Source organism: Ictalurus punctatus, chromosome 2 (genome assembly GCF_001660625.3).
Source record: "Ictalurus punctatus breed USDA103 chromosome 2, Coco_2.0, whole genome shotgun sequence".
NCBI lineage: Eukaryota > Metazoa > Chordata > Actinopteri > Siluriformes > Ictaluridae > Ictalurus > Ictalurus punctatus.
In genome coordinates this window covers 4,562,495-4,586,078 of record NC_030417.2, presented here as the reverse complement: position 1 = coordinate 4,586,078, position 23,584 = coordinate 4,562,495, and the positions used below count along the sequence as shown (strand labels likewise).

The 23,584-nt window shown below is 40.8% G+C and overlaps 1 protein-coding gene across 1 annotated transcript; it reads right to left on the bottom strand.

Annotated features, from left to right (window-relative positions):
• Window positions 1-832: 832 nt before the first annotated feature.
• On the bottom strand, window positions 833-17,565 carry LOC128634939 (junctional adhesion molecule-like). The gene is made up of 9 exons (XM_053685894.1): window positions 17,412-17,565; window positions 16,114-16,383; window positions 14,126-15,498; window positions 8,928-9,230; window positions 4,752-5,075; window positions 3,538-3,678; window positions 3,383-3,454; window positions 3,065-3,132; window positions 833-2,776 (listed from the first exon to the last, which is right to left on the bottom strand). The coding sequence occupies exons 3-9, from the start codon at window positions 14,172-14,174 to the stop codon at window positions 2,663-2,665; spliced, it is 1,071 nt and encodes a 356-aa protein (XP_053541869.1). The 5' UTR covers window positions 14,175-15,498; window positions 16,114-16,383; window positions 17,412-17,565; the 3' UTR covers window positions 833-2,662.
• Window positions 17,566-23,584: the final 6,019 nt, after the last annotated feature.

Sequence of the window (23,584 nt, the reverse complement as noted above, 5' to 3'; positions counted from 1 at the left end):
TTATTATGTATTGATGTTTGTCTCATAAAGCCAGATTGTGTCTCACTGATTACCTGTGTCAGACCTTTTTCTTTAAATGAGAAGCACAGATATGAGTCTACATTTTATAGTCTGTGTTTAACAGAGTTATAGGGTGATTTTTTTCCAATAAGTTTCATTTTTTTCCTGGCTTAAAAAGTGTTCTCATATTAAAGTTCTCATAAGGAGCTCCAGAAATATCTGTAAAAGTTGGCAGATTGTCTTTCAAGGCCAAGAGATTTATCAGTTGATCAAAGGCAGTTAACTGCTGGTTCAATTCTTTAATGGTAAAATCTGCTTCACATTTATCTCTAAATTGTAAATGTGTCTGAGGGATAAAAAGTTTGATTGAATCAAAAAAAATAGTTTTCTCTCCCAGCTTTTCTCATATTAATGTTATCCAGCCTAGTTTGTTATAAGAGCAATTTTGATCCTTTATTTACAGCAAGCAGAAAATGTCTTTCATAAAGTCCTCCTCTTCTAACAAATGAGTTTTAAATAATTGCTTATTATTTTCAAATCTTTAAAGAAATTACATTTCAATCTAAATTTTCCCATGTTTTAATAACAATGCTAAAAAAAGCTTGTTGAGGCTTCTTTCCGATTGAGCTGAAGCTTTGGAGCGTTGAAAACTCAGACCGCAGCGACATCTGGTGGTGTACAGTAATTATTGCAGCCAGAAATTCGACGCTGTTTGTTTCATAATTTTAATCCGTTGTGATTCTGATAAAATTCTGTGCTTCAAATGTGTTTATTTATGTGAAAATATTAGGGATGTGATTGTGCTGCAATAAAACTTTCAAATATCATGCTCCACTGTCATTTTTTAAAATTTATTTTCATCACTGCAAATAGTATGAAAATATATAAGCTACAAACAAGCTACAGGAATTTAACAAATATTTCAAGTAAAATTTCTAATATATTTTCAAATTATGAGAATATTATATTATTTAAGAAGTGTGTGCACAAGCAAAACCAAGAAGAGCGAGAAACTTAATGTAAAGAAAACATAAAAAAATGTTTAGACCTGGTGAGATGCCTGGAAGACTTAGAATATGACAAACAGAAAATAAAAAAAGAGTGTAGACATGATTGTGAAATCAACAAGATCTTTACAGATCATTAAAAGGTGAAAATGAAATCATGTTAATGTCTGTGCAGAGGTTTGCATGTCCTCCTTGTGGTTGTGTTTGCGGTTTCCTCCCACTGTCTCAAAACATGCAGGTTTACTATGTTAGATTGCCCCCAGGTGTGAATGGTGCCCTGAGATAGACTGGCATCTCATCTGAATTCTCCCACCATGTGCCCAGTGTTGCTGGGATATAGCCCGGATCCATGACAACACTGACTAGGATAAAACAGTTACTGAAGATGAATTAATAAATTAATTATTGCACCATGCTGTATATAAGCCATAGTCTCTTCTTCTCTTTATGGAAAAGAGGAGCTTATGTTCCAGGCAAAGTGAGATCTGCACATACTAAAACACTGAATGCTAAGGGTGTCAGATGTAATCTATGCCGTACAACCACAGGATTGGTTCATGTCAGCGGTTTATGCGCAATGTCCATTTCCAGCACTTGGTCTCACAGTGGAACAAGCTGCACAATTCATCAGCATGAGGCTGGTTCACTGCCATTCTGACAAGTGGCAGACATTATTACAGCAGGGGTAACAGCAGGGGTAACAGCAGTACTGACAGTAGGGGTAACAGCAGTTACCCTCCTCACATGTGCTACGGTCCCTCTTTACAAGATTCTGCAGGATGCTATATTACAATCATGTCACTTTATGACTTTGTTGCAAGGTCATACACACGCCTCTGACAAGTATTAGCAGTTTATAAAACCACAGTTGGGTTCATAACTACCATTCTCATAGTACTTCAGAGCCACTGTGAGACACTCAGCATGTCAGAGGTACCGCAAGACTGTGACCAGGGCAGTAGGCACTGATGGGAAAATGGCTACTTCCTCTTTCTCAAAGTTAATGAAAGTTGTGCAATGCACAGAGAATACTGTGTGATACTCCACACTCAACAAGCACACTATCATGCACCATTTAACATGCTATAAGGACCGTTTTCACAACAATTTCACCACAACTAGTTTAGAAACACACATTCAGTCCAGACAGACTTTCCCACGACAGTCACAAGCAAGAACAGCAGTCATCTTACGCAAAACAGGGTGATGACAAAAGATTTCTAGAACATATAAGTGGTGTCTCAGTGGTTAAAGTCTCTGGGTTGCTGATCAGAAGGTCAGGAGTTCAAGGCATAGCACTGCCAAGCTACCATTGGTGGACTCTTGGGCGAGGCCCTTAACCCTCAAACTGCTCAGTTGTATAAATGAGATAAATGTAAGTCGCTCTGGATAAGGGCGTCTGCTAAATGCCATAAATGTAAATAAAAAAAACAAATGACACAAAATAAATGATAATAAATGACACAAACATTAAAAATAGAATTTGCAGGATTATCCATCAGCACACAAATATGATTAAATCTGCTATTTATGGTCAAATAAAAACAAAGTCACAGTGAAATAAACAAAGCCAATATTGTGAATCCTGTGCTTACCATTGGTGTGTATTTAATATACTGCATGTATTCAGTATTATTCTAGATATTTACTGTGGATTAGATTGTTAAAATGCTGGCATATTCAGTTTTGTCTCCAGTGTTGATCTGGACCCGTGCTGCTCCGGTTGTGTTCATGTGGGTTACAGTAGAGTAAGTAACATCAGGTTCAGTCTGTGGAAAGACAGATATATAAATTATGTGGTTTTTACAGTGGACTCCAGGAGGCAAGTAAAATTCGGTAAAGACGACACAAAAGTCTAATAGAAGATATTTTCCTATAATTCACTGTTCAGTGAAAGCATGTGTGGTTCATGTGTGTTACCTGCAGAGTATCACAAATACAACTAAATCTGCTATAACTGTTATTGTAGAAGTCATGCAGAACTGACTGGAGATTAAATTAGGAATACAGTAGGACTCAAAGACTTTAAAGATGACTGTAACTACATGTACACTAACCTGATCCTTCTGCTTTCTCTTACAGTCCGGACGTCCTTCAGTAATCACCGTCTCTCCACATCTTCCTCCTAAAGAGAAAAGACCTCAGAAATCACACCTCTAGTGGAAACTACACAATTTCATTTTCCTTATCCAGAGACACTTACAGAAGTGCTGCTGCTTCTACAGGTTTCAGTTCATCAATCTCAGAATTTGGTGTGTGTGTGTGTGTGTGTGTGTGTGTGTGTGTGTGCGCGTGTGTGTGTGCATGTGTGTGTGTGCGTGTGTGTGTGCGTGCGTGTGTGTGCGTGTGTGTGTGCGTGTGTGCGTGCGTTGTACCTTTGCGTCTCCAAGAAATAAATGCCACTACTCCGGGTATCACCAGCAGTAAAACTCCCAGAATGCCAAAAACTGTGTAATAAAACACAACAAAAATGTTAATAAATGTAATAATATAGATATGTTTTTTCATTGCTGATGAAAAGTTTTGGCACCTAGAGGGAGGCTGCTGTGTGTTTGCTGTTTATCTTGTTCCAGTGTTGTTGAGGATGATGCAGGTGAAGAGTTTGTTATTTTACTCTGAGGTTGTTCTGATGGAAGTGTTGTGTCTGTTTTCCTCGAGCGTGTTGAAGTTTCTGTTCCCACAGAAAAGAAAAACTTATTAAAAATAACTGTTTGGATTAATGACTTTAGGATTTCAGTTAAACTTAAAATCTGTTTTCATCGTCTAAACTGGAAGAAAAAATAGTAGGTTAAATTCAGGTAACACGTGATACAATTCACATGGCATGTGTGTCTGTGTGTGTGTGTGTGTGTGTGTGTGTGTGTGTGCGTGTGTGTGTGTGTGTGTGTGTGTGCCTGCCTCTGTGTATCCAACAAAGAGAATGTAAAACAGTATGCACTAATAAATAAATGTAATAATACAGATGTGTATTTTCATTGCTGATGAAAAGTTTTGGCACCTAGAGGGAGGCTGCTGTGTGTTTGCTGTTTATCTTGTTCCAGTGTTGTTGAGGATGATGCAGGTGAAGAGTTTGTTGTTTTACTCTGGGGCGGTTCTGATGGAAGTGTTGTGTCTGTTTTCCTCGAGCGTGTTGAAGTTTCTGTTCCCACAGAAAAGAAAAACTTATTAAAAATATCTGTTTGGATTAATGACTTTAGGATTTCAGTTAAACTTAAAATCTGTTTTCATCGTCTAAACTGGAAGAAAAAATAGTAGGTTAAATTCAGGTAACACGTGATACAATTCACATGGCATGTGTGTCTGTGTGTGTGTGTGTGTGTGTGTGTGTGTGTGTGTGTGTGTGTGTGTGTGTGTGTGTGTGTGTGTGTGTGTGTGTGCCTGCCTCTGTGTATCCAACAAAGAGAATGTAAAACAGTATGCACTAATAAATAAATGTAATAATACAGATGTGTATTTTCATTGCTGATGAAAAGTTTTGGCACCTAGAGGGAGGCTGCTGTGTGTTTGCTGTTTATCTTGTTCCAGTGTTGTTGAGGATGATGCAGGTGGAGAGTTTGTTGTTTTACTCTGAGGCGGTTCTGATGGAGGTGTTGTGTCTGTTTTCCTCGAGTGTGTTGAAGTTTCTCTTCTTCCTACTGAAAAGACAAAACTTATTAAAACTAATCACTGTTTTTATCACTGTTAGTAATATGGCACATGACACTGGAGTAAAGCATGCTCACTGTCATTAATGAAAACATGTACCTTTAACAGATAATCTGACATCTCTGCTATCAGCCTGTACAGAACATCTGTAGATTCCCTGGTCCTCTTCAGTCAGGTCTGATATGAGTAGAGAGCGGTTTCCTGGAGCGTTGTTACTGACCAGTTTGACTCTGTTTCTGTGACGTCCAGTCTGTTCAGGGTAAATTTCCTGAAAGTGACTGATTCCAGTTGCTGGTAAAGAAAACTCCCATTTTACAGACTTTGGTTTGTCCTGTAGGTCAGTGCAGACGCAGGGCAGAACTACAGACTCTCCTGTGAACACAGTCATAGCCTCTACCCCTGTCTTCTTCACCAGCTCACAGCCTGTAAACATAACATTTACAGTTAATAATAGAAGTACTGCAATTATTAATATTCCCTGCTTGTAAATCACAACATTTTCTGCTGCAGACCAGAAGAGATTTTTAAAGGATGAGACAATCACCTGTTTAAATTCTCTATATGAATCCAATATCAGGACTCTGATACTGGGGCTTAGGCTTAATCAATCAAATTAAATCAAAATAATTAAAATATTTCTGAGAATATCAGGCCATTGCCATTTCAATGGAAACAGCAGCCACGGATGCATCGGGGCTACAAAAGAAGACTGTAGAAAATGAAATGCACAAAATGTCCCTAAATGGTGCAAAAAGGCAGAAATGTTATAGATGTGGTAAATCCTCTCATGATGCAAATGATTGTTGGTTCAAGGAAAAAGTCTGTAGAAGGCGTCACAGACAAGGCCACGTAGAAAGAGTGTGCGAAACAGACAAAAAGCACAGCCAACAAGGAAAACCTTTCAAATACAAAGGTTTCAAATACAAAACTAAACAAGTGCACAAAGTGTCTGAATGTGAAAACAAATCAGGGAACACAGGCTCTGACGAAGATGATCTGTCATGCCTAGAACTGCATAGCATGACTGAAATAGACAGGAAAATAATATGGATAACAACAAATGTGTCTGGTGTAAAACTGAAAATGGAGCTGGATACAGGCTCAGCTTTGTCTGTGATTTCTGAAGCTGTCTACAACAGACTGTTTTTAAAGCTACCGTTAGAAAAGACCTCAGTCATGTTAAAGACGTACACAGGCGAAAAGGTGTCTCCTAAAGGCAAACTGAAGGTAGATTCAGATTTATGTGTTGAAAAGTGGAGGGCCCACTCTTTTTGGACGGGAGTGGTTGAGAAAAATCCAGCTTGACTGGCATACCATCAAAGCCCTGAACACATCATCAACAGGCCTTAACAGCACAAACTGTAGCTCTGACCAAAGATTGTCACAGCTCCTGAATGCTAATGCAAAAGTGTTTGGAAAGGGCATTGGTAAACTTAAAGGCATGAAGGCGAAAATTGAATTAAATGAAACAGCGACGGCGAGATTTCATAAATCACGTCCAGTGCCCTATGCACTACGTCCTAAAGTAGATGCAGAACTTCAAAGCTTGGAGGCATCTGCCATTCTCTCCAAGGTTGACCGGAGTGATTGGGCTACACCCATCGTGCCGATAATCAAGAAAGGTGGAGGTGTTCGCATATGCGGGGACTTCAAAGTGAGTATTATCCCTGTACTGTACACTGTGCAGTACCCCCTACCACGAACTGAAGATATTTTCTCATCTCTGGCAGGAGGGGAGAAGTTTTCAAAGGTTGACTTATCACAGGCATATCTCCAAATGGACGTTGAGGAGTCAAGCAGGAAGTTTCTAACCATCAACAGTCAGAAGGGATTGTACCAGTACAATCGTCTTGTGTTTGGTGTGGCATCGGCTCCAGACATTTGGCAAAGAGCAATGGATCAGGTTCTTCAAGATATACCGGGAACACAGTGTGATCTTGACGACATAATTGTGACAGGCAAGAATGATGAAGAACATCTCCAAAACCTCAGCAAAGTACTTACCAGGCTAAACGTGTATGGTCTACGGGCAAAGAGAGAGGAGTGTGAGTTTTTCAAGAGTGAAATCTCATATTGTGGACATGTCATTGACAAACATGGCTTACACAAATCACAGGAGAAAGTTGAAGCTGTGCTGCAGGCACCTAGACCGGAAAACGTGTCACAATTTAGATCATATTTGGGCCTTGTAAACTATTATCACAAATTTCTCCCAAATCTTGCTACAGTACTGCAACCACTTAATGCACTGTTACAGACAGACTGGCATGTGAGGCGTCTCCATATGGCATTGGTGCCGTTTTGTCACACACTATGATCTGAGCGTCTGATTGCGTTCGCTTCAAGATCTCTGACGAGTGCAGAACGCAATTATGCACAGATCGATCGAGAGGCCCTTAGTCTAGTATGGGGCATAAAGAAGTTCCATCACAACCTTTATGGCCAAAAGTTCATGTTAGTGACAGACCACCAGCCCCTTGTGTCCATCTTCAACCCCAGGAAGGAAATTCCGGTGATGTCAGCCACATGGTTGGCCAGCTCATGGAAATGTTATGATCCCAGAGTTATCAGTGAGATGTGAGCAACTGTCTGTACGCCAAGGAACTCTGATGTGTGGTTCTCGTGTTACAGTTCCCGCTAAGCTTCGTACTAGAACGTTAGAGAACCTACATGAGGGTCACCTGGGTACAGTCAAGATGAAAAGCCTCGCTTGTAGCTACGTGTGGTGGCAGGGAATAGATAGACGGATAGAGGATCTCACAAAAAATTATATTAGACTAAAACAGAAAATATAGAAAATAAAAAGAAAACCCTCTTTTACAATAGTTGAAAAAACTTGGTGTCGAGAGAACCCGAGCGAAGTGAGCCTGCAGAGATAGATAAGAAAATCCGTGCGTATGTAAAATATACACGCGCACACACACTCACACACACACAGAAAAAGAGTTTTGAAAACTTCACGTAGTTTAATGTGCATGCAACAATAAACCAGACGACGCCGCTGCTGTTCATGAACAGACAACTGAGATCTCGCTTTGACCTTCTAAATCCTAACTTATGGTGAGAAGTGCAGAATAAACAGTTCAGCAAGTTGACAAGTAAAGCAGCAAGGAGTTTTGATGTTGGACAGCAAGTTTTAGCGTGTGATTATCGAGAGAACAAGTGGACACCTGGGCGGATAGACACAAGAGCTGGACCACTGGTGTACGAAGTGGAAATTTGGGAGCATACGTGGAGACGATCAAATACTGGATGCTCAGCCAAAGAACAACCCTGAACAGTCTGCATTCAATGAAACAGACAGAGTGTGTCCAGCAGACTTATCACTTGATTCTGATCGTGACACTAACAAATGTACGACACCTAACAGTCATGTTACTCCCCAGACACCGAGGCGCTACCCTGAAAGGAACAGGGCACCACCCAAAAGACTGGATACAACAATCAGCAGGACAAAGTGTGTTGGGACTCAGCAGTTCAGGCTTGTCGTTTTTACAGAATTTCACACTCATTAGATATGAGTGTGATGGAGAAACCGAGGAAAGTTTCTTTTTTGCAGACCTCTACATTCAAATGTAACTGCTGAAGCAGTGTTTGATATTTTGAACAATTTCATGGTTTCCAATGACATCAGCAGGACAAAGTGTGTTGGACTCAGCACTGATGGTCCTCGCACTATGATGGAACAACGCAGTGGACTGCTGAAGCAGGTCAGAGACTCGGCCCCACTGCTCACTCACATACATTGCTGCATTCACAGAGAGGCATTAGCTGCTAAGAGAATGACCACGGATTTAAAGACGCTGATGACAGCAGTTGCTATGGCAACGCACCTACAGGCTTTGAAGTCAAGACAGGACTACTTCCCTGGCATGAGAGAACAGCAGAGCTGGATACAGAATAACTTTGCCAACCACATTAGTGGATATAATGCTAATGAAACCCTTCCAAGTGTTAATAAATGATGTAATCATTAATCAATAATGATATAATCAGTCTATATTTATGAACACTACAGTGTTACCAAAATAAATCATAGATTAGACTCAAATCCAATCTGATAGCATTCCAAAATTCAGGTCAGTCTGATACCCATAATCTGTATTTATTGCTATTTATAACTTGATTTTGACAAAATGACTTCTAGAGTAAAATCCTAAACCCTGGTAAATGGAGTAAACTTTTTTGTTACATATTTAACTATAATTAATTTGAACACTGATCAAGTCTGTTTTCACTGAATATCAACTTTTATTGTGTATTTAAATACTTTACCTTTAACATTAAGCCTGATGTCTCTGTGTTCCTTCTCAGTCCTGCACCTGTAGATTCCCTCATCCCCTTCTCTCAGGTCAGATATGAACAGAGACAGATTAGCAGGAGAACTGTGATTAAACAGCTGAAGTCTGTCACGGTAGTGTTCATCATTTAACACTTCTGTCAGACGTCCTGTTCTGATGGTCCTCCAGGTGAATCTCTGAGGTTTGGTGTTCAGGTCAGAGCAGGAGCAGGGGAACAGCACTGAACCACCTGTGTGTCCTGTGATTTCTGTCGGATTATCAGCAGAGAGAGAACAGCCTACAGAAACAAACATACAAAAACTCACAATCTACTGAATACAATATGAAGTACAACATTTCACAATTACATTTTTAAGAAAAATACTTCAGTACATTTAATTCCGAAATCTTGAACCTACTACACGGCAAAACGCAGATCAGGAAAGTGAACTGAATTAGTAATATAAAGTGGGCGGGGTTAACAGACTGAGGTAAATTCGTTGCCGTTAGCTTGGCCGGCTAAGGCATGATAGAGATCACAAAAAAGGTTTCAAACGCTGTGACAACTGTTTTCTTGTTTAAACCTTCAACAAGTTAATCATTTATTTGGGTATTGTTAAAGAAGTCCTGTTTAACCAAGGTTTAATATTTAAAAATAGCCGACGCAAATATTTATACACATTTCTCAATACTATATTCACTTCTTTAAAACTTTTTTTCTGTTGAAAATGTGAACACAGTACTGACAAATGCATTTAGCTAGTGTTTAAAAATAACAGTAAATAAGGTGTAATGCAGGAAGTGAAGATGGTCACTGACAGAGAGACAGCAGAAAAAGGTGTGAAATTCACACGCATCTATTTACAGCTAAGACCAGAATGAAGAAGTGACAGTTACAAGTTACAGGAAAAGAACTTTTCTATTACACTTTATATGAGTTATTATAGATACATTCACTAAGACAGAGATTGTGAGAGATGTAATTCAGTAAATGCGTAAAAACATACACTGTAAGTATTATAGGGATGTAAAATAATCTCACTGTAGATTCCTCCTTATTCATTCCCTCACCTCTCATCAGTACATTTTAGACTGAAGTTAATCTGTAAGTATTATAGGGATGTAAAATAATCTCACTGTAGATCTGTTGGTCCTATTAATATTATAACAAGTAAGTAAAGTTGTTCTTAATTAAAACTCTAAATGATTAATATTTGATCATTTTACTAATATTCTCTCTCCTTTCTGTAATAGAAATACTGATTCTTCTACACACACACCAGTGAAACACGCGCTCACACACATTCACACACTCACACACATTCACACACACACACGCGCTCACTCACACACATTCACACACTCACACACATTCACACACACACACACACACATACACACACACACACATTCACACACTCACACACATTCACACACACACACACACACACACACACACACACACACACACACTCACACACACACACACACACACACACACACACACACTGTCACACTACCGGAGTGTGTCTCTTTTATATACTTTGGTTTTCAGGAAATAACTGCTGTGTCATTTCTCATTTTTGAAAATCTCTTTCATCACTCTTTCCATGACTCAATTTCATTGTATATGCAGTATTAATATTTATTCATATATTTTTTCATGTGGTGGTTTTATCATATTCATAGTATCATTGTTATCTGTCTTAGGTGCCACTTTCTCAGTTGCTCAAGTGAAGTTTGTTAGATGACCCCTAGGAAGCCTGAGGGACCGAGTCAACACAACATAAGACTTCAGGAGACAAACTTGTTCTGAGGTATTACAACGTGACAAAACTTCCTTTTCAATTCAATACAAATGACACATGACACTTTTTATAAACTGGAAAATACTACTACAACCACTTAAAGTAATAATAATAACAATAATAATCATCATCATCATCTAAACTAGATCATGTGACTTTAGTGAGTATATTAAAAATGGGAAAAGTATGTGAACCTCTAGGATTAGCAGTGTAATCTGAAGGTGAAATTAGAGTCAGGTGTTTTCAATCAATGGGATGACAATCAGGTGTGAGTGAGCATTCAGTTTTATTTAAAGAACAGGGATCTATCACAGTCTGATCTTCACATCACATGTTTGTGGAAGTGTATCATGGCATGAACAAAGGAGATTTCTGCCCCTTTGCAGTTTGCTAAAGATCACGTGGACAAGCCAGAAGGCTATTGGAAAAATATTTTGGGAACAGATGAGACCGAAATAGAATTTTTGGGTTAAATGAGAAGTGTTATGTTTGGAGAAAGGAAAACACTGCATTCCAGCATAAGAACCTTATCCCATCTGTGAAACATGATGGTGGTAGTATCGTGGTTTGGACCCGTTTTGCTGCATCTGGTCCAGGACGACTTGCAATCATTGATGGAACAATGAATTCTGAATTATACCATCGAATTTTAAACGTCATTGTCAGGATATCTGTACATGAACTGAATCTCCTGAATCTCAAGAGAAGGTGGGTCATGCAGCATGAAAATGACCCTAAACAAGAAGTCCTTCTACCAAAGAATGGTTAAAGAAGAATAAAGTTAATGTTTTGGAATGGCCAAGTCAAAGTCGTGAACTTAATCCAATAGAAATGTTGTGGAAGGGCCTGAAGCAAGCAGTTCATGTGAGGAAACCCACCAACATCCCAGAGCTGAAGCTGTTCTGTACTGAGGAACGGCCTAAAATTCCTCCAAGCCGATGTGCAGCACTGATCAACAGTTACTGCAAACGTTTATCTGCAGTTATTGCTGCACAAGGGGGTCACACCACATACTGAAAACAAAGGTTCACATACTTTTGCCACTCACAGATTTGTAATATTGGATCATTTTCCTTAATAAATAAATGACCAAGTATAATATTTTTGTCTCATTTATTTAAATGGGTTCTCTTTATCTACTTTTAGGACTTGTGTGAAAATGTGATGATGTTTTAAGTCATATTTATGCAGAAACATAGAAAAATCTAACGGGTTCACAAACTTTCAAGCACCTCTGTGTATGTGTGTGTGTGTGTGTGTGTGTGTGTGTGTGTGTTCTTGCTCGCTGTAATCACATCAAAATTAGCCCTAGCTATGCCCCTGGTCTCAGCATGTCAGAGTAACCACATGATTGTGGCCAGGGCAGCATGGGGGCTGATGGGAGAATGGCTACTTCCTCTTTCTCACAGCATCAGTTAACCGACATTGTGCCATGCACAGAGAATACTGAGTAATACTCCACACTCAACACGCACACGGTCATACATCCCTTACAATCTTTTTTACACGTGGTTACATACCTTTCACAACACTGAGGTCTCTTTTTCAAAACCCTTCTCTTCATCAACATGAAGTTCAGTACAGCAGTTACCCTCACATCCAACATGCACTAAAACCACCAAACACTTCATACACACCTCAAAATCAACTCATTCTACTAGAACACACACTCTCTCTCTCTCTCTCTCTCTCTCTCTCTCTCTCTCTCTCTCTCTCTCTCTCCATCCACAGGAGCACCTTTTCATTCATAACACAATGACCTGAAAAACACTCATATCAGGTAACACACTGAAAACCCGAATAAGTCGACTGTACTCAAACTTGTTCCCTCAATTTAGGGCGTACTCACACTAGGCCCGGTTGTCTTGTACTGTGCCCAAGCACGACTGCCCCCCACCCCCCGCTGACCTGCACTCACATTGTGCTTAACGTTCTGGGCCTGAACACGCTTACGTCATTACGATGCAGCTTTTTGTTTGGAAGAAAACAGGAAGAAAATCTCTCTCGCACATCACAATGGAGTCCATCATTGTAACGTTACTTATCTTTTTTAGGTTCGCTTTTACTTGACTTTTTAATTATTTTTTTGACTGTTGGTATGTATGCTTATTTTTATGATTGTGTCTACATGTGATTCTCTGTTTTTCTCTGAACAACGTAAGGTGGATCAGTTTGTTAACCTCCTCAAAAGGCAAAAGACACACGCATGCCCACTTGCATACACATGCACGCACACACACGTACACACACGCACGCACACACGCATGCACACTATTATAACTAGTGGCAATTTATTATAACTAGGGGCATCTTGGTCAGTCCACCTACTGGTGTATTTTAGGAGGTGGGAGGAAACCAGAGAACCCAGAGGAAACCCACATGGACATGGGGAGAACAAGCACAGAAACTCCACACAGACAGAAGCCCGAGCTCAGTACTGAAGCGGGGACCCTGGAGCTGTGAGGAGACAACGCTACCCACTGCATCACCACACTGCTCATAGATCCACAGAGTTCCCCTTTTGTATAGATGGTAATGAATCAAAAACACAACAGCTGTGTAACGCTAAACTGGAAATTAGCTGTTATTGTTTTTTTTTTTAATTCGTTTATTTAGTTTTACAACAATTTATTTATAAGTAATGAGAGTGACACAGTTCAGTCCACATAGACCGCTGTTGTAAGTTTTGAAAATGTGAACACAGTATTGATAAAGGCATGTAACTAATTGTTAAAAGAAAAAAAAAGAAAGAAAAATCTCTCTCTCGCTCATTATACATATACTCATACATACATATGGCATGATGCAAGAAGTGAAGCTTGTCACTGACAGAGAGACAGCAGAAAAAGGTGTGAAATTCACACGCATCTATTTATAGCTAAGACCAGAATGAAGACGTGACAGTTACAAGTTACAGGAAAATAACTTTTCTATTACACTTTATATGAGTTATTATAGATACATTCACTAAGACAGAGATTGTGAGAGATGTAATTCAGTAAATGTATAAAAACATACACTGTAAGTATTATAGGGATGTAAAATAATCTCACTGTAGATTCCTCCTTATTCATTCGCCCACCTCTCTTCATCAGTACATTTTAGACTGAAGTTAATCAGGAAGAAAAAATCCACATGATCAAAGCTGAACAGGTCTAAATAAGGAGATTATAACACAAGGCATGACGTGTATGTTTACCTTGTGTATAAAGATTACTGCTGTCTTTGGACAATTTGGTTGTTCAGGAACAGAGCTGAACTACGGCCTACTGTAAACCCAGTCTGGACAGAAACCACATGAACTAAACACAAAGCAGCTGAATTAAGAACTGGCTAATATTCTCTCTCCTTTCTGTAATAGAAAATAGAAAATAACTTCACTCACCTGCAGCGACATGAAACACAACAGACAAAAGATACAAGCAATTCATCATTACTGATTCTTCTTCACACACACCAGCCCCTCAAAGTGACAACACACACACTCACTGTCACACTGCCTGAGTGTCTCTCTGTTATATAGTGTGATTATCAGGAAACCACAACAACCACTGTCTCATTTTTTATTTTTGAAGATCTCTCATCACTCTTTCCATGACTCAATTTACTTGTTATATGCAGTATTAATATTTATTCATACATTAATCCCATTTCCATAAAAGTTGGGATTTTTTCTAAAACACATTAAAAATCTGTGATTTGTCAAGTCTCTTGAAACTTTAATTAACTGACAAAAGTACAAAGAAAAGATCATCAATGTTTTCACTGAACAACTTAATTGTATTTTGTAAATATAAACAAATTTAGAATTTGATGCCTTCAACACACTCAAAAAAAGTTGGGACGCTCTGAAAAGTTTATAGAATATTCAAATAAAACCATTTTGGAGGATCAGGTTTGGGTCAAAAAAGGAGCATCCACCAAAAGCTAAGTCTTTGCTAGCAAGGATGGGTCGTGGCTCACCATTATGTGCCAAGCTTCGTGCGAGAATTGTCAGTCAGTTCAAAAAGAACCGTGCTCAACACAAGATTGCAAAGTATTTAGATCTTTCACCATCTACAGTCCATAATATTGTGAAACGATTCAGAGAAAATGGGGAAATCTCATTGCTTAAAGGGGAAGGCCGAAACCACTGTTGAATGTGTATGATCTTCGAGCCCTCAGGCGGCTTTGCCTGAAAGATCATCATGCTACTGTGATAAATATAACCACATGGGTTCGGGAGTACTTCGGAAAACCGTTGTCACTTAACGCAGTCAGCTGCTGCATCCAGAAATGCAACCTGAAACTCTTTTACACAAGGAGGAAGCCATACATCAACTCTATGCAGAAACGCCGCCGAGTTCTCTGGGCCTGAGCTCATTTCAGATGGACTGAAAGGCAGTGGAAAGGCGTGCTGTGGTCAGATGAGTCCATGTTTCAGCTTGTTTTCGGGAAAAACGGATGTCGAGTTCTCTGACAAAGATGAAAAAGACCAACCAGACTGTAATAAGTGAAAGGTGCAATGTATGGGGTGCATCAGTGCCCATGGCATGGGTGACTTGCATATGTGTGAAGGTACCATTGACGCTGAGGCGTATATATGAGGGGTTTAAGAGAGACACATGCTGCCATCAAGGCAACGTCTTTTCCCGGGAAGTCCATGGTTACTTTATCAGGACAATGCCAGGCCTCATTCTGCATGTGCTACAACAGCATGGCTTCGTAGATACGGAGTGCGTGTGCTTGACCGGCCTGCCAGCAGTCCAGATCTGTCTCCTATGGTGCATCATGAAGAGGAGAATCAGACAATGGCGACTGATACTGAGACGAATAATTCATAGCACTGACTCTCAGTACGGATTTGAAGGAAAAGTTGAAATCAGCTGAATTTTGGAGTCTGCTTTTTGAGGATCGGAGCAATTATTATTATTATTATTATTATTATTATTATTATTGTTATTATTTTGCAAGCAGGTTGTTATCAGTTGAGTTCATATACAGTCAGGAATTCACAATTTTATTTTAATTTATATATATTGTAGGGTATTAGCTCGGGGAGAGGGCAGAGCACAGATCCACAAGAGACAGATTTCAGTGATCAGAGGGGTTTTATTTCTAGCTTAGTGCGAAGTGTCCGACGTGAGGGGGCGTGTCTGTGTTAGTGCGTGGGGGTTCGTGGGGGTGTGGCTGTCGCGTGACCTTCTTGAGGGCGTGTCGGGGTTCCCGAGGCGACGACGTGAGTCTCCCGTGCCGTCATCCACCGGAGCGTGGTCTCGTCCGCGCTCGCACCTTCGGGGGGAGAGAGAGAGAGAGAGAGAGAGAGAGAGACAGTGAGAGAGAGAGAGAGAGAGACAGTGAGAGAGACTAGTGGTCGGCGTGAGTCAAGGTTACCGTTGTACTCCGTGTGGGCGCGTCTGTAGGCCGCTGAAGCGCACGCACGAATTCCGTTTGTTCACCGTCGGTCTTCCTCTCACCGTATAGCCGGAAGCGCGCCCTTTTATCCTCCTCCTCTGTCGCCTTTTCCCGCCTGACTCCCCAATCGCCGGCCGGCGTTGCGTCAGCGGTCCCGCCCCGCCGTGAGGGTCCTTCCGGCTGCTGGTGTGTTTGGCACGAGGCTGTCCGCTTCGTGCCGGTGCGGCAGTTGGGGAAGGAGCTTCTTTCCTGTCGGTCCGTCGCGACAATATATATTTATTTATTTAAATTAATGAAGATGAAACATTTTCAGACATCATGGCAAAAACATCATCCTTACAACAAAGAGTGTAAAGTCCACAAACCAGGCACCACAGCAATAGAGTGAGGCAGGGATGATGTCATTCTGTATGCAATATCATTAAAGTACAAAGAAAGAAGAAGACGAATAATATTCGAGGAATATTATTATTCCTCGAATAATAATAATAACAATAATAATAATACTCATTCATGAAACAAGGATCTAACTTTTTTGCAGTTTTTATTATTATTATTTTCAGTGATTCTTAGTAAATAAATAATTATTCTTTGAAAGATGTAAACCAGGACTTCATATATTTCAACTTGTGTACAAAACTTTCCAAAAAGCAATAAATTCTTAACAAGTAGTTCGACTTTTTTTTGTCTTCCATTAACATACCAAATACAATATGATTTTGTCTTATTTATTTGATGTGTTTTGTGTCTAGGCGTTTAGATACGGTATGTCCTCCTGAAATGTTTTCACAAAACTACACTCAGAGAATAGATGGTCAGATGTTTCTATATGCTCATCACAAAAGATGCAGCTGTTACGGTCAAAATTAAACATCTTTCTTAACTAATCATTTGTAAGATATGTTACAGGCCTCAAGCATGAGTAACCCGTGAACAGATATTGTGTCCTGTTTTGTAGAGGAAAATCAGACACAGGAGATGTTACTTGTGATTGCTCAGCAAGCTGTTCTCTGTCTGAGGAGCGGAAGCATCGCGCAGCCCTACTAGCGCTCACATAAATGAACACTACCCCTTGTGGCATAATCAAGCAATTGCACCTTCAAAAATACTACTCAAATCCATTGCAAAAATACATTCAAATTGTTCCTTTTATACAGGCCAATACACAAAACAACTCAACAATTGTGACAATACATTTGTAGGCGTCACAGATGCACATTATTTAAGACTTTAAAATGATTTTTAAATAAATAAATGCAAAATTAAGTTTCTTTTACCTGATACAGGATGTAAAACTTCATCAAACCTGTTTGAGACGTCTGTTTCCAGAATTTTTCCATCCGTTTGTGACAAGTGTAATGTTAAGGCAGAATCAGGTCCGCTACTGGCCAAATGGGTGCCCTAAACAGAATTGTATTATTGTGCTCCCCCTCCACCCCCTCCCTCCCCTTCCCTCTGCTCCCTCACTCCCTCCCCTTTCATCTCCTTCCTCACTCCCTCCCTCCCCTTTTGTCTCCTCCCTCCCTCCCTCCCCTTCCCTCTCTTCCCTCACTGGCTCCCTGACCTTTCATCTTCTCCTTCACTCCCTCCCTCCCCTTCCCTCTCCTCCCTCCCCTTTCATCTCCTCACAAACATTGATCTAAATCATCTGGATGGTCTTTCTGTTTCATCATGTACAGCAGTTAAAGACCTTGGAGTGATTATTGACTCCAGCCTATCATTTGATGCTCATGTAGATAATATTACTAGGATAGCTTTCTTTTATCTCAGAAATATTTCTAAAATAAGAAACATATTGTCACTACATGATGCGGAAATACTAGTTCATGCATTCGTCACCTCTAGATTAGATTACTGTAATGCCATACTGTCTGGATGTTCCAGTAGGTATATAAATAAGCTCCAGTTAGTCCAGAATGCAGCCGCTAGAGTCCTAACTAGAACTAGAAGATACGACCATATCACACCTATATTATCAATACTGCATTGGCTCCCAGTAAAATCTCGCATTAACTATAAAATACTTTTATTAACCTATAAAGCACTAAATGGTCTTGCGCCACAATATCTAAGCGATCTTTTGGTTTTATATGATCCGCCACGCCTACTTAGATCAAAAGATGCAGGCTATTTGACGGTACCTCGAATAGTGAAGGCTACAGCAGGGGGAAGAGCTTTCTCTTATAGAGCCCCACAGTTATGGAACAGTCTTCCAATTAGTGTTCGGGACTCAGACACAGTTTCAGTGTTTAAGTCTAGGCTTAAAACGTATTTGTTTACTCAAGCCTACCCTGACTAGATTCTGTTCTACTACTTCGCAGTCATAATTATCTTTTTTCTCCCTCTCTCCTTTCGCCGAGCCCCACACGAATTTATGGAGATACTAGAGATCCAGATCCTTTCTGCCTCTGGATGGAGCTCAAATCTTCTCTAATTCCAGACTGCTGGGACTACGGCTGCTCCTAAGGCCATACAGACTTCATATAAATCCATAATGAACTTTTTCACACTAACTGTTGTTACCCAGATGAGGATGGGTTCCCTTCTGAGTCGGGTTCCTCTCAAGGTTTCTTCCTCTTAAACATCTTAGGGAGTTTTTCCTTGCCACCGTCGCCACTCAGTGGCTTGCTCAGTTGGGATAAATTCACACCTTTAATATCTGTATACCATGTTGATATTTCTGTAAAGCTGCTTTGAGACAATGTCTATTGTAAAAAGCGCTATACAAATAAAATTGAATTGAATTGAAATGTGTGATTCCATATAAATAATTAAAATGTTGAGAAAACTTGTTTAAATATGTCAATACAACTAAATCGTCTATTAATTGGATCAACTGAATAAAATAAGTTGAACTTACTAAAGTCAAGAAATTTTTTTTACAGTGTAGGTAGACAAGGGGCTGAAGTACAGTAAGACTTTGCAAACATACATTGAAATAAAAGGATAAAAATAGAATATGTAATCATAGGCTAAGATGAAACAGGTGACCACAGTAGGAAAACAAACTAATCACAAGATGGGGTAGGGACAAGGGCACATGGCGCTCATTGCTTATTGGGGAACTTGGCGGCAATGCCTCACAGAGATGGGTTGAAAAAGTAATACATACAAGCAAAGGCAAATATACAGGACTTGGAATCTAGAAGTCCTGAAGAGGGGGAAATAATCTTTTTATTCCAAGTTACCTGCACAACAGTTACTATTTAATTTTGTTTCATTAGTATCCTAACTGAATGACTTCGAATGACAAGATTCAACATGTAGTTATTACTCATATTTATTGCCGATATAGATAATAAGCATTACAATTTAACTACCGGTGCCACTGTTGTAATATAAAGTCAAAATTAAATACAAGTTTAAAAGTGGAGAGCGCAGCCAGAATCCAGCGTATTGAGGCTGAGTGAACGTGGTGAGGACTCTGTGGAGGACCTTCATCGTGTCAGATGCTGTAGAAGGACAGAAATCCTGCACTGTGATCCACATACACTCCTATTCTGGAGGATGATGGAACTCCGAGATCAGTCTCCAAATTAATGTGCCAGAAAGATAGAGTGGAAGATGAACACACCAGAGTCCAGGACTGATTGTTGCATCCAAACAGGCACTCATTACCCCACCCCTTCCTGTTAATATCTCTATAAGAGACTAATATGTACACAGAGTCCTCACTTTTCCACTCCACCTACCAGTAACAGCGTCCACACACTCTCCTTACTCAACACCTGCACATAATCGTCAAATATCTCAGGATGATAAGAGATTCTCTGGCCTTTCTCGTTACGCATAAATACTCTTTTCTTCTCAGACAGAATAAGGGAACTGTGTCCTGTATTGGGATCCAACGTCAGTGTACAGAAATCTAAGAAAGAAAAACGTGAACGTTAGACATGGAGCCAATTTGGGAACTCCATAATGCAATGATTATAATCATCATCAGTTCTTTTTATTTTCCATCATTCATCTATGGAATCATTCATCATTCATTTGCATATTCGTTCACATGAAATTAGCAGTATGGTACCTTGGATAAATACATTTTCAAATAAAATAATAAAAATCTTAAAACACACAGTGATGGTCCCTGAAAAAAGACAAGGGATTATGCAATTGCCCAAAATACAAAAAAAGTGTGTGTGTGTGTGTGTGTGTGTGTGTGTGTGTGTGTGTGTGTGTGTGTGTGTGTGTGTGTGTGCGTGTGTGTTTTACACCTACATTGCAGCAAATCTTCTCTGCTCTGTGAGGGTAAGATCATCTGAACTACTGCAGCTGTGGAAACACAGAAACAGATAAATTGTTGCTTATGTTTTTTGCTCAAGCCTTTATCACATAAAAGTGTGTATTTTTTTATAGCCCAATTTTCAAAAGGTTTGTATTTGTTACGTTACCAGGTGGGAGGCAAGGGCGGGCCGAGCAGTGACAGAAAGGCGAGGGAAGCGTGAAGCGCAAAGCACACAGCCCGAAGTAATAGAAAGAATCCAAGACAAGATCTGGGAATCGTAACTCGTAAACAAGGCTTAAACCATGAAAGTCCGAAGCATAGTAGGAAGCTTGGTAACTTACTAGTGTTTGGGGAAAACTGAGAGTTACTTCGCGCCACGCTGTCGTTAACAAGGTCTTAAATAACCTTGGGTGGCGCACAGGTGTTGAATGAATGAATGAATGAATGAATGCCTTTTATTGTCACTATACACATGTACAATGAAATTAAGAGCCACTCCTTTTTGTTCCGTGCAAACATATACATTCAATACACAAGAAGAATAAACAGATAATACACAGATAAATAAATAAGATAAATAAACAAAATAAATAAACAAGATATACAATATATGCAAGATATATGCACGATAGATAGATATTAGGGTGGATGGCGGAGGTACTATGAAATGCACAGTTTGTGACAATATATACATATGCTGTGGACTCAGTACATGTGTTTGTTTATCATGGTAATAGCTTTTGGGAAGAAACTATTCTTAAATCTGCTAGTCCTTGTTTTGATGCACCTGTAACGTCTCCCTGAGGGCAACAGATTGAACAGATCAAAGCCAGGGTGAGAACTGTCCTTAATGATAGTTTTTCCTCTGCTGAGGCAATGGGAAGTATAAATATCCATCAGGGAGGGGAGAGGGCAGCCAATGATCTTCTGTGCTGCTCTTACTACCCTCTGAAGCCTCTCCCTGTCTGCTGCGGTGCAGCTACCATACCACACCGTAATACAGTATGTCAGCAAGCTCTCGACGGACGAGCGGTAGAAGATCAGCAGCAGATTGGAGTCCAGATTGTACTTCCTGAGAACCCTCAGGAAGTGTAGCCGCGTTTGAGCCTTCTTGATGACCGCTGTGATGTTGTCCGTCCAGGAGATGTTAGCAGAGATAAGGACGCCAAGAAACCGGACGGTGTGGACCTTCTCTACACACTCCCCATTGATGAAGAGGGGGGCCAGCTCCGTGTTGTGTTTTCTGAAGTCTACAATAAGTTCCTTGGTTTTCTTGGTGTTTAGAGTCAGGTTGTTCTTTGAACACCAGGCTGCCAAGTTTAGGACTTCCTCTCTGTAGGCTGCCTCCTCTCCTTTTGAGATAAGTCCGACCACTGTGGTGTCGTCAGCAAACTTGATAATAATATTATTGTTGTAGACTGGTCTACAGTCATATGTGTAGAGACAGTACAGGAGGGGGCTCAACACACAGCCCTGTGGAGAACCTGTGCTCAACGTGCGAGTGGAGGAGAGGTGGGGCCCGAGTCTCACTGTCTGGAACCGGTTGGTCAGAAAGTCCTTTATCCAGGCACACGTGAGGCGGGGGAGACCAAGGGTGACCAATTTGGTGACGAGAATGTCCGGAATTATTGTATTAAAAGCCGAACTGTAATCCACAAAAAGCATCCGTACGTAGCTCTGTTGCTGCTCAAGATGTCTCAACACGTAGTGGACAGCTACGGCGATAGCATCCTCTGTGGATCTGTTTGCACGATAAGCAAATTGAAAAGGATCGAAATCTGGGGGGAGGTAGTCCTTGATGTGCTGAAGAACCAATCTCTCAAAGCACTTCATGATAACTGGAGTGAGGGCTACAGGACGATAATCATTCAGGCTAGTGGTGGGCGATTTCTTTGGCACTGGAATGATTGTGGCTGATTTTAGGCAGGACGGGATGACTGCTTGGGCCAGGGAGAGATTGAAAATTCTGGTAAAGATGTGGGCAAGCTGGTGGGCACATGATCTGAGCACGTTACCAGGTACACCGTCTGGGCCAGCAGCCTTCCTGGGGTTCACTGCCAGAAACATCCGTCTAACATCGTGTTCCCTCACAGTAAGTAGAGTGGTGCAGGAACCAGATGGGGATGGAGGCAGGGCTGGACTGGTACGGGGGCCAGATGAGGGTGGAGGTGGGGCTGGAGCAGATGAGTGCTGTTGTTGTGATGTTTCAAAGCGAGCGAAGAAGCAATTTAGCTCTTCTGCCAGAATCGCACTCAGGACTCCTGTTGTCGCCTCACGGCCTCTGTAGTTTGTGATGTTCTGTATACCCTGCCACACCTCCCGTTTATTTTTGCTGGACAGGTGGGACTCTATGCTCCTCTTATAGGCCGCCTTAGCTTCCTTAATACCGCCTTTCAGGTTGGCACGGGCAGCTCTGTACAGAGCTCTATTACCAGACCTGAAGGCAGCGTCGCGGGCTTTGAGTAGTGTGCAGACCTGTTTGGTCATCCATGGTTTCTGGTTTTGGAAAACCCGGATGTTTTTTTCCACAGTCACATTTCCGATACAGAACTTGATGTAGTCCAGTACCGTTCCTGTTAATGTTTCTAGCTCTTGATGTTCAAACAAATCCCAGTCTGTCTGTTCGAAGCAGTCCTGTAGTTTGCAGAATGCATCATCAGGCCAGGTGGTAACAGTCTTTATAGTGGTCGTGACACTGCGTCTGAGGGGGGTGTAGGCAGGGGAGAGCAGGAGGGAGAGATGGTCTGATTGGCCGAGGTGGGGGAGAGGTATGGCTCTATACGCGTGCTTGATGTTGGAGTAAACATGATCCAAAGTGTTCGCCCCTCTAGTAAAACACTTAACATGTTGATAGAATTTCGGGAGTACAGTCTTCAAGTTCGCCTTATTAAAGTCTCCTGCAATTATGTGAACACCGTCTGGGTAAGCCCTCTGCTGCTCGTTTATGGTGTTCAACAGGAGAGAGAGCGCCGTGTTCCCATTGGCATCAGGTGGAATATACACAGCCGTGATAATCACCACTGTAAGCTCTCTCGGTAGAAAAAAGGGCCGACATCTTACGGACATGTACTCGAGGTCAGGGGAACAATGTTTGTCTATCATTGTTCCGTTGTTACACCAATTCTCATGCACATACATACAGAGCCCCCCCCCTCTGCTCTTACCAGAGTCCTCAGTCCTGTCCCAGCGAAGCATAGTACGACCTGCTAGCTGCATGCTAGCATC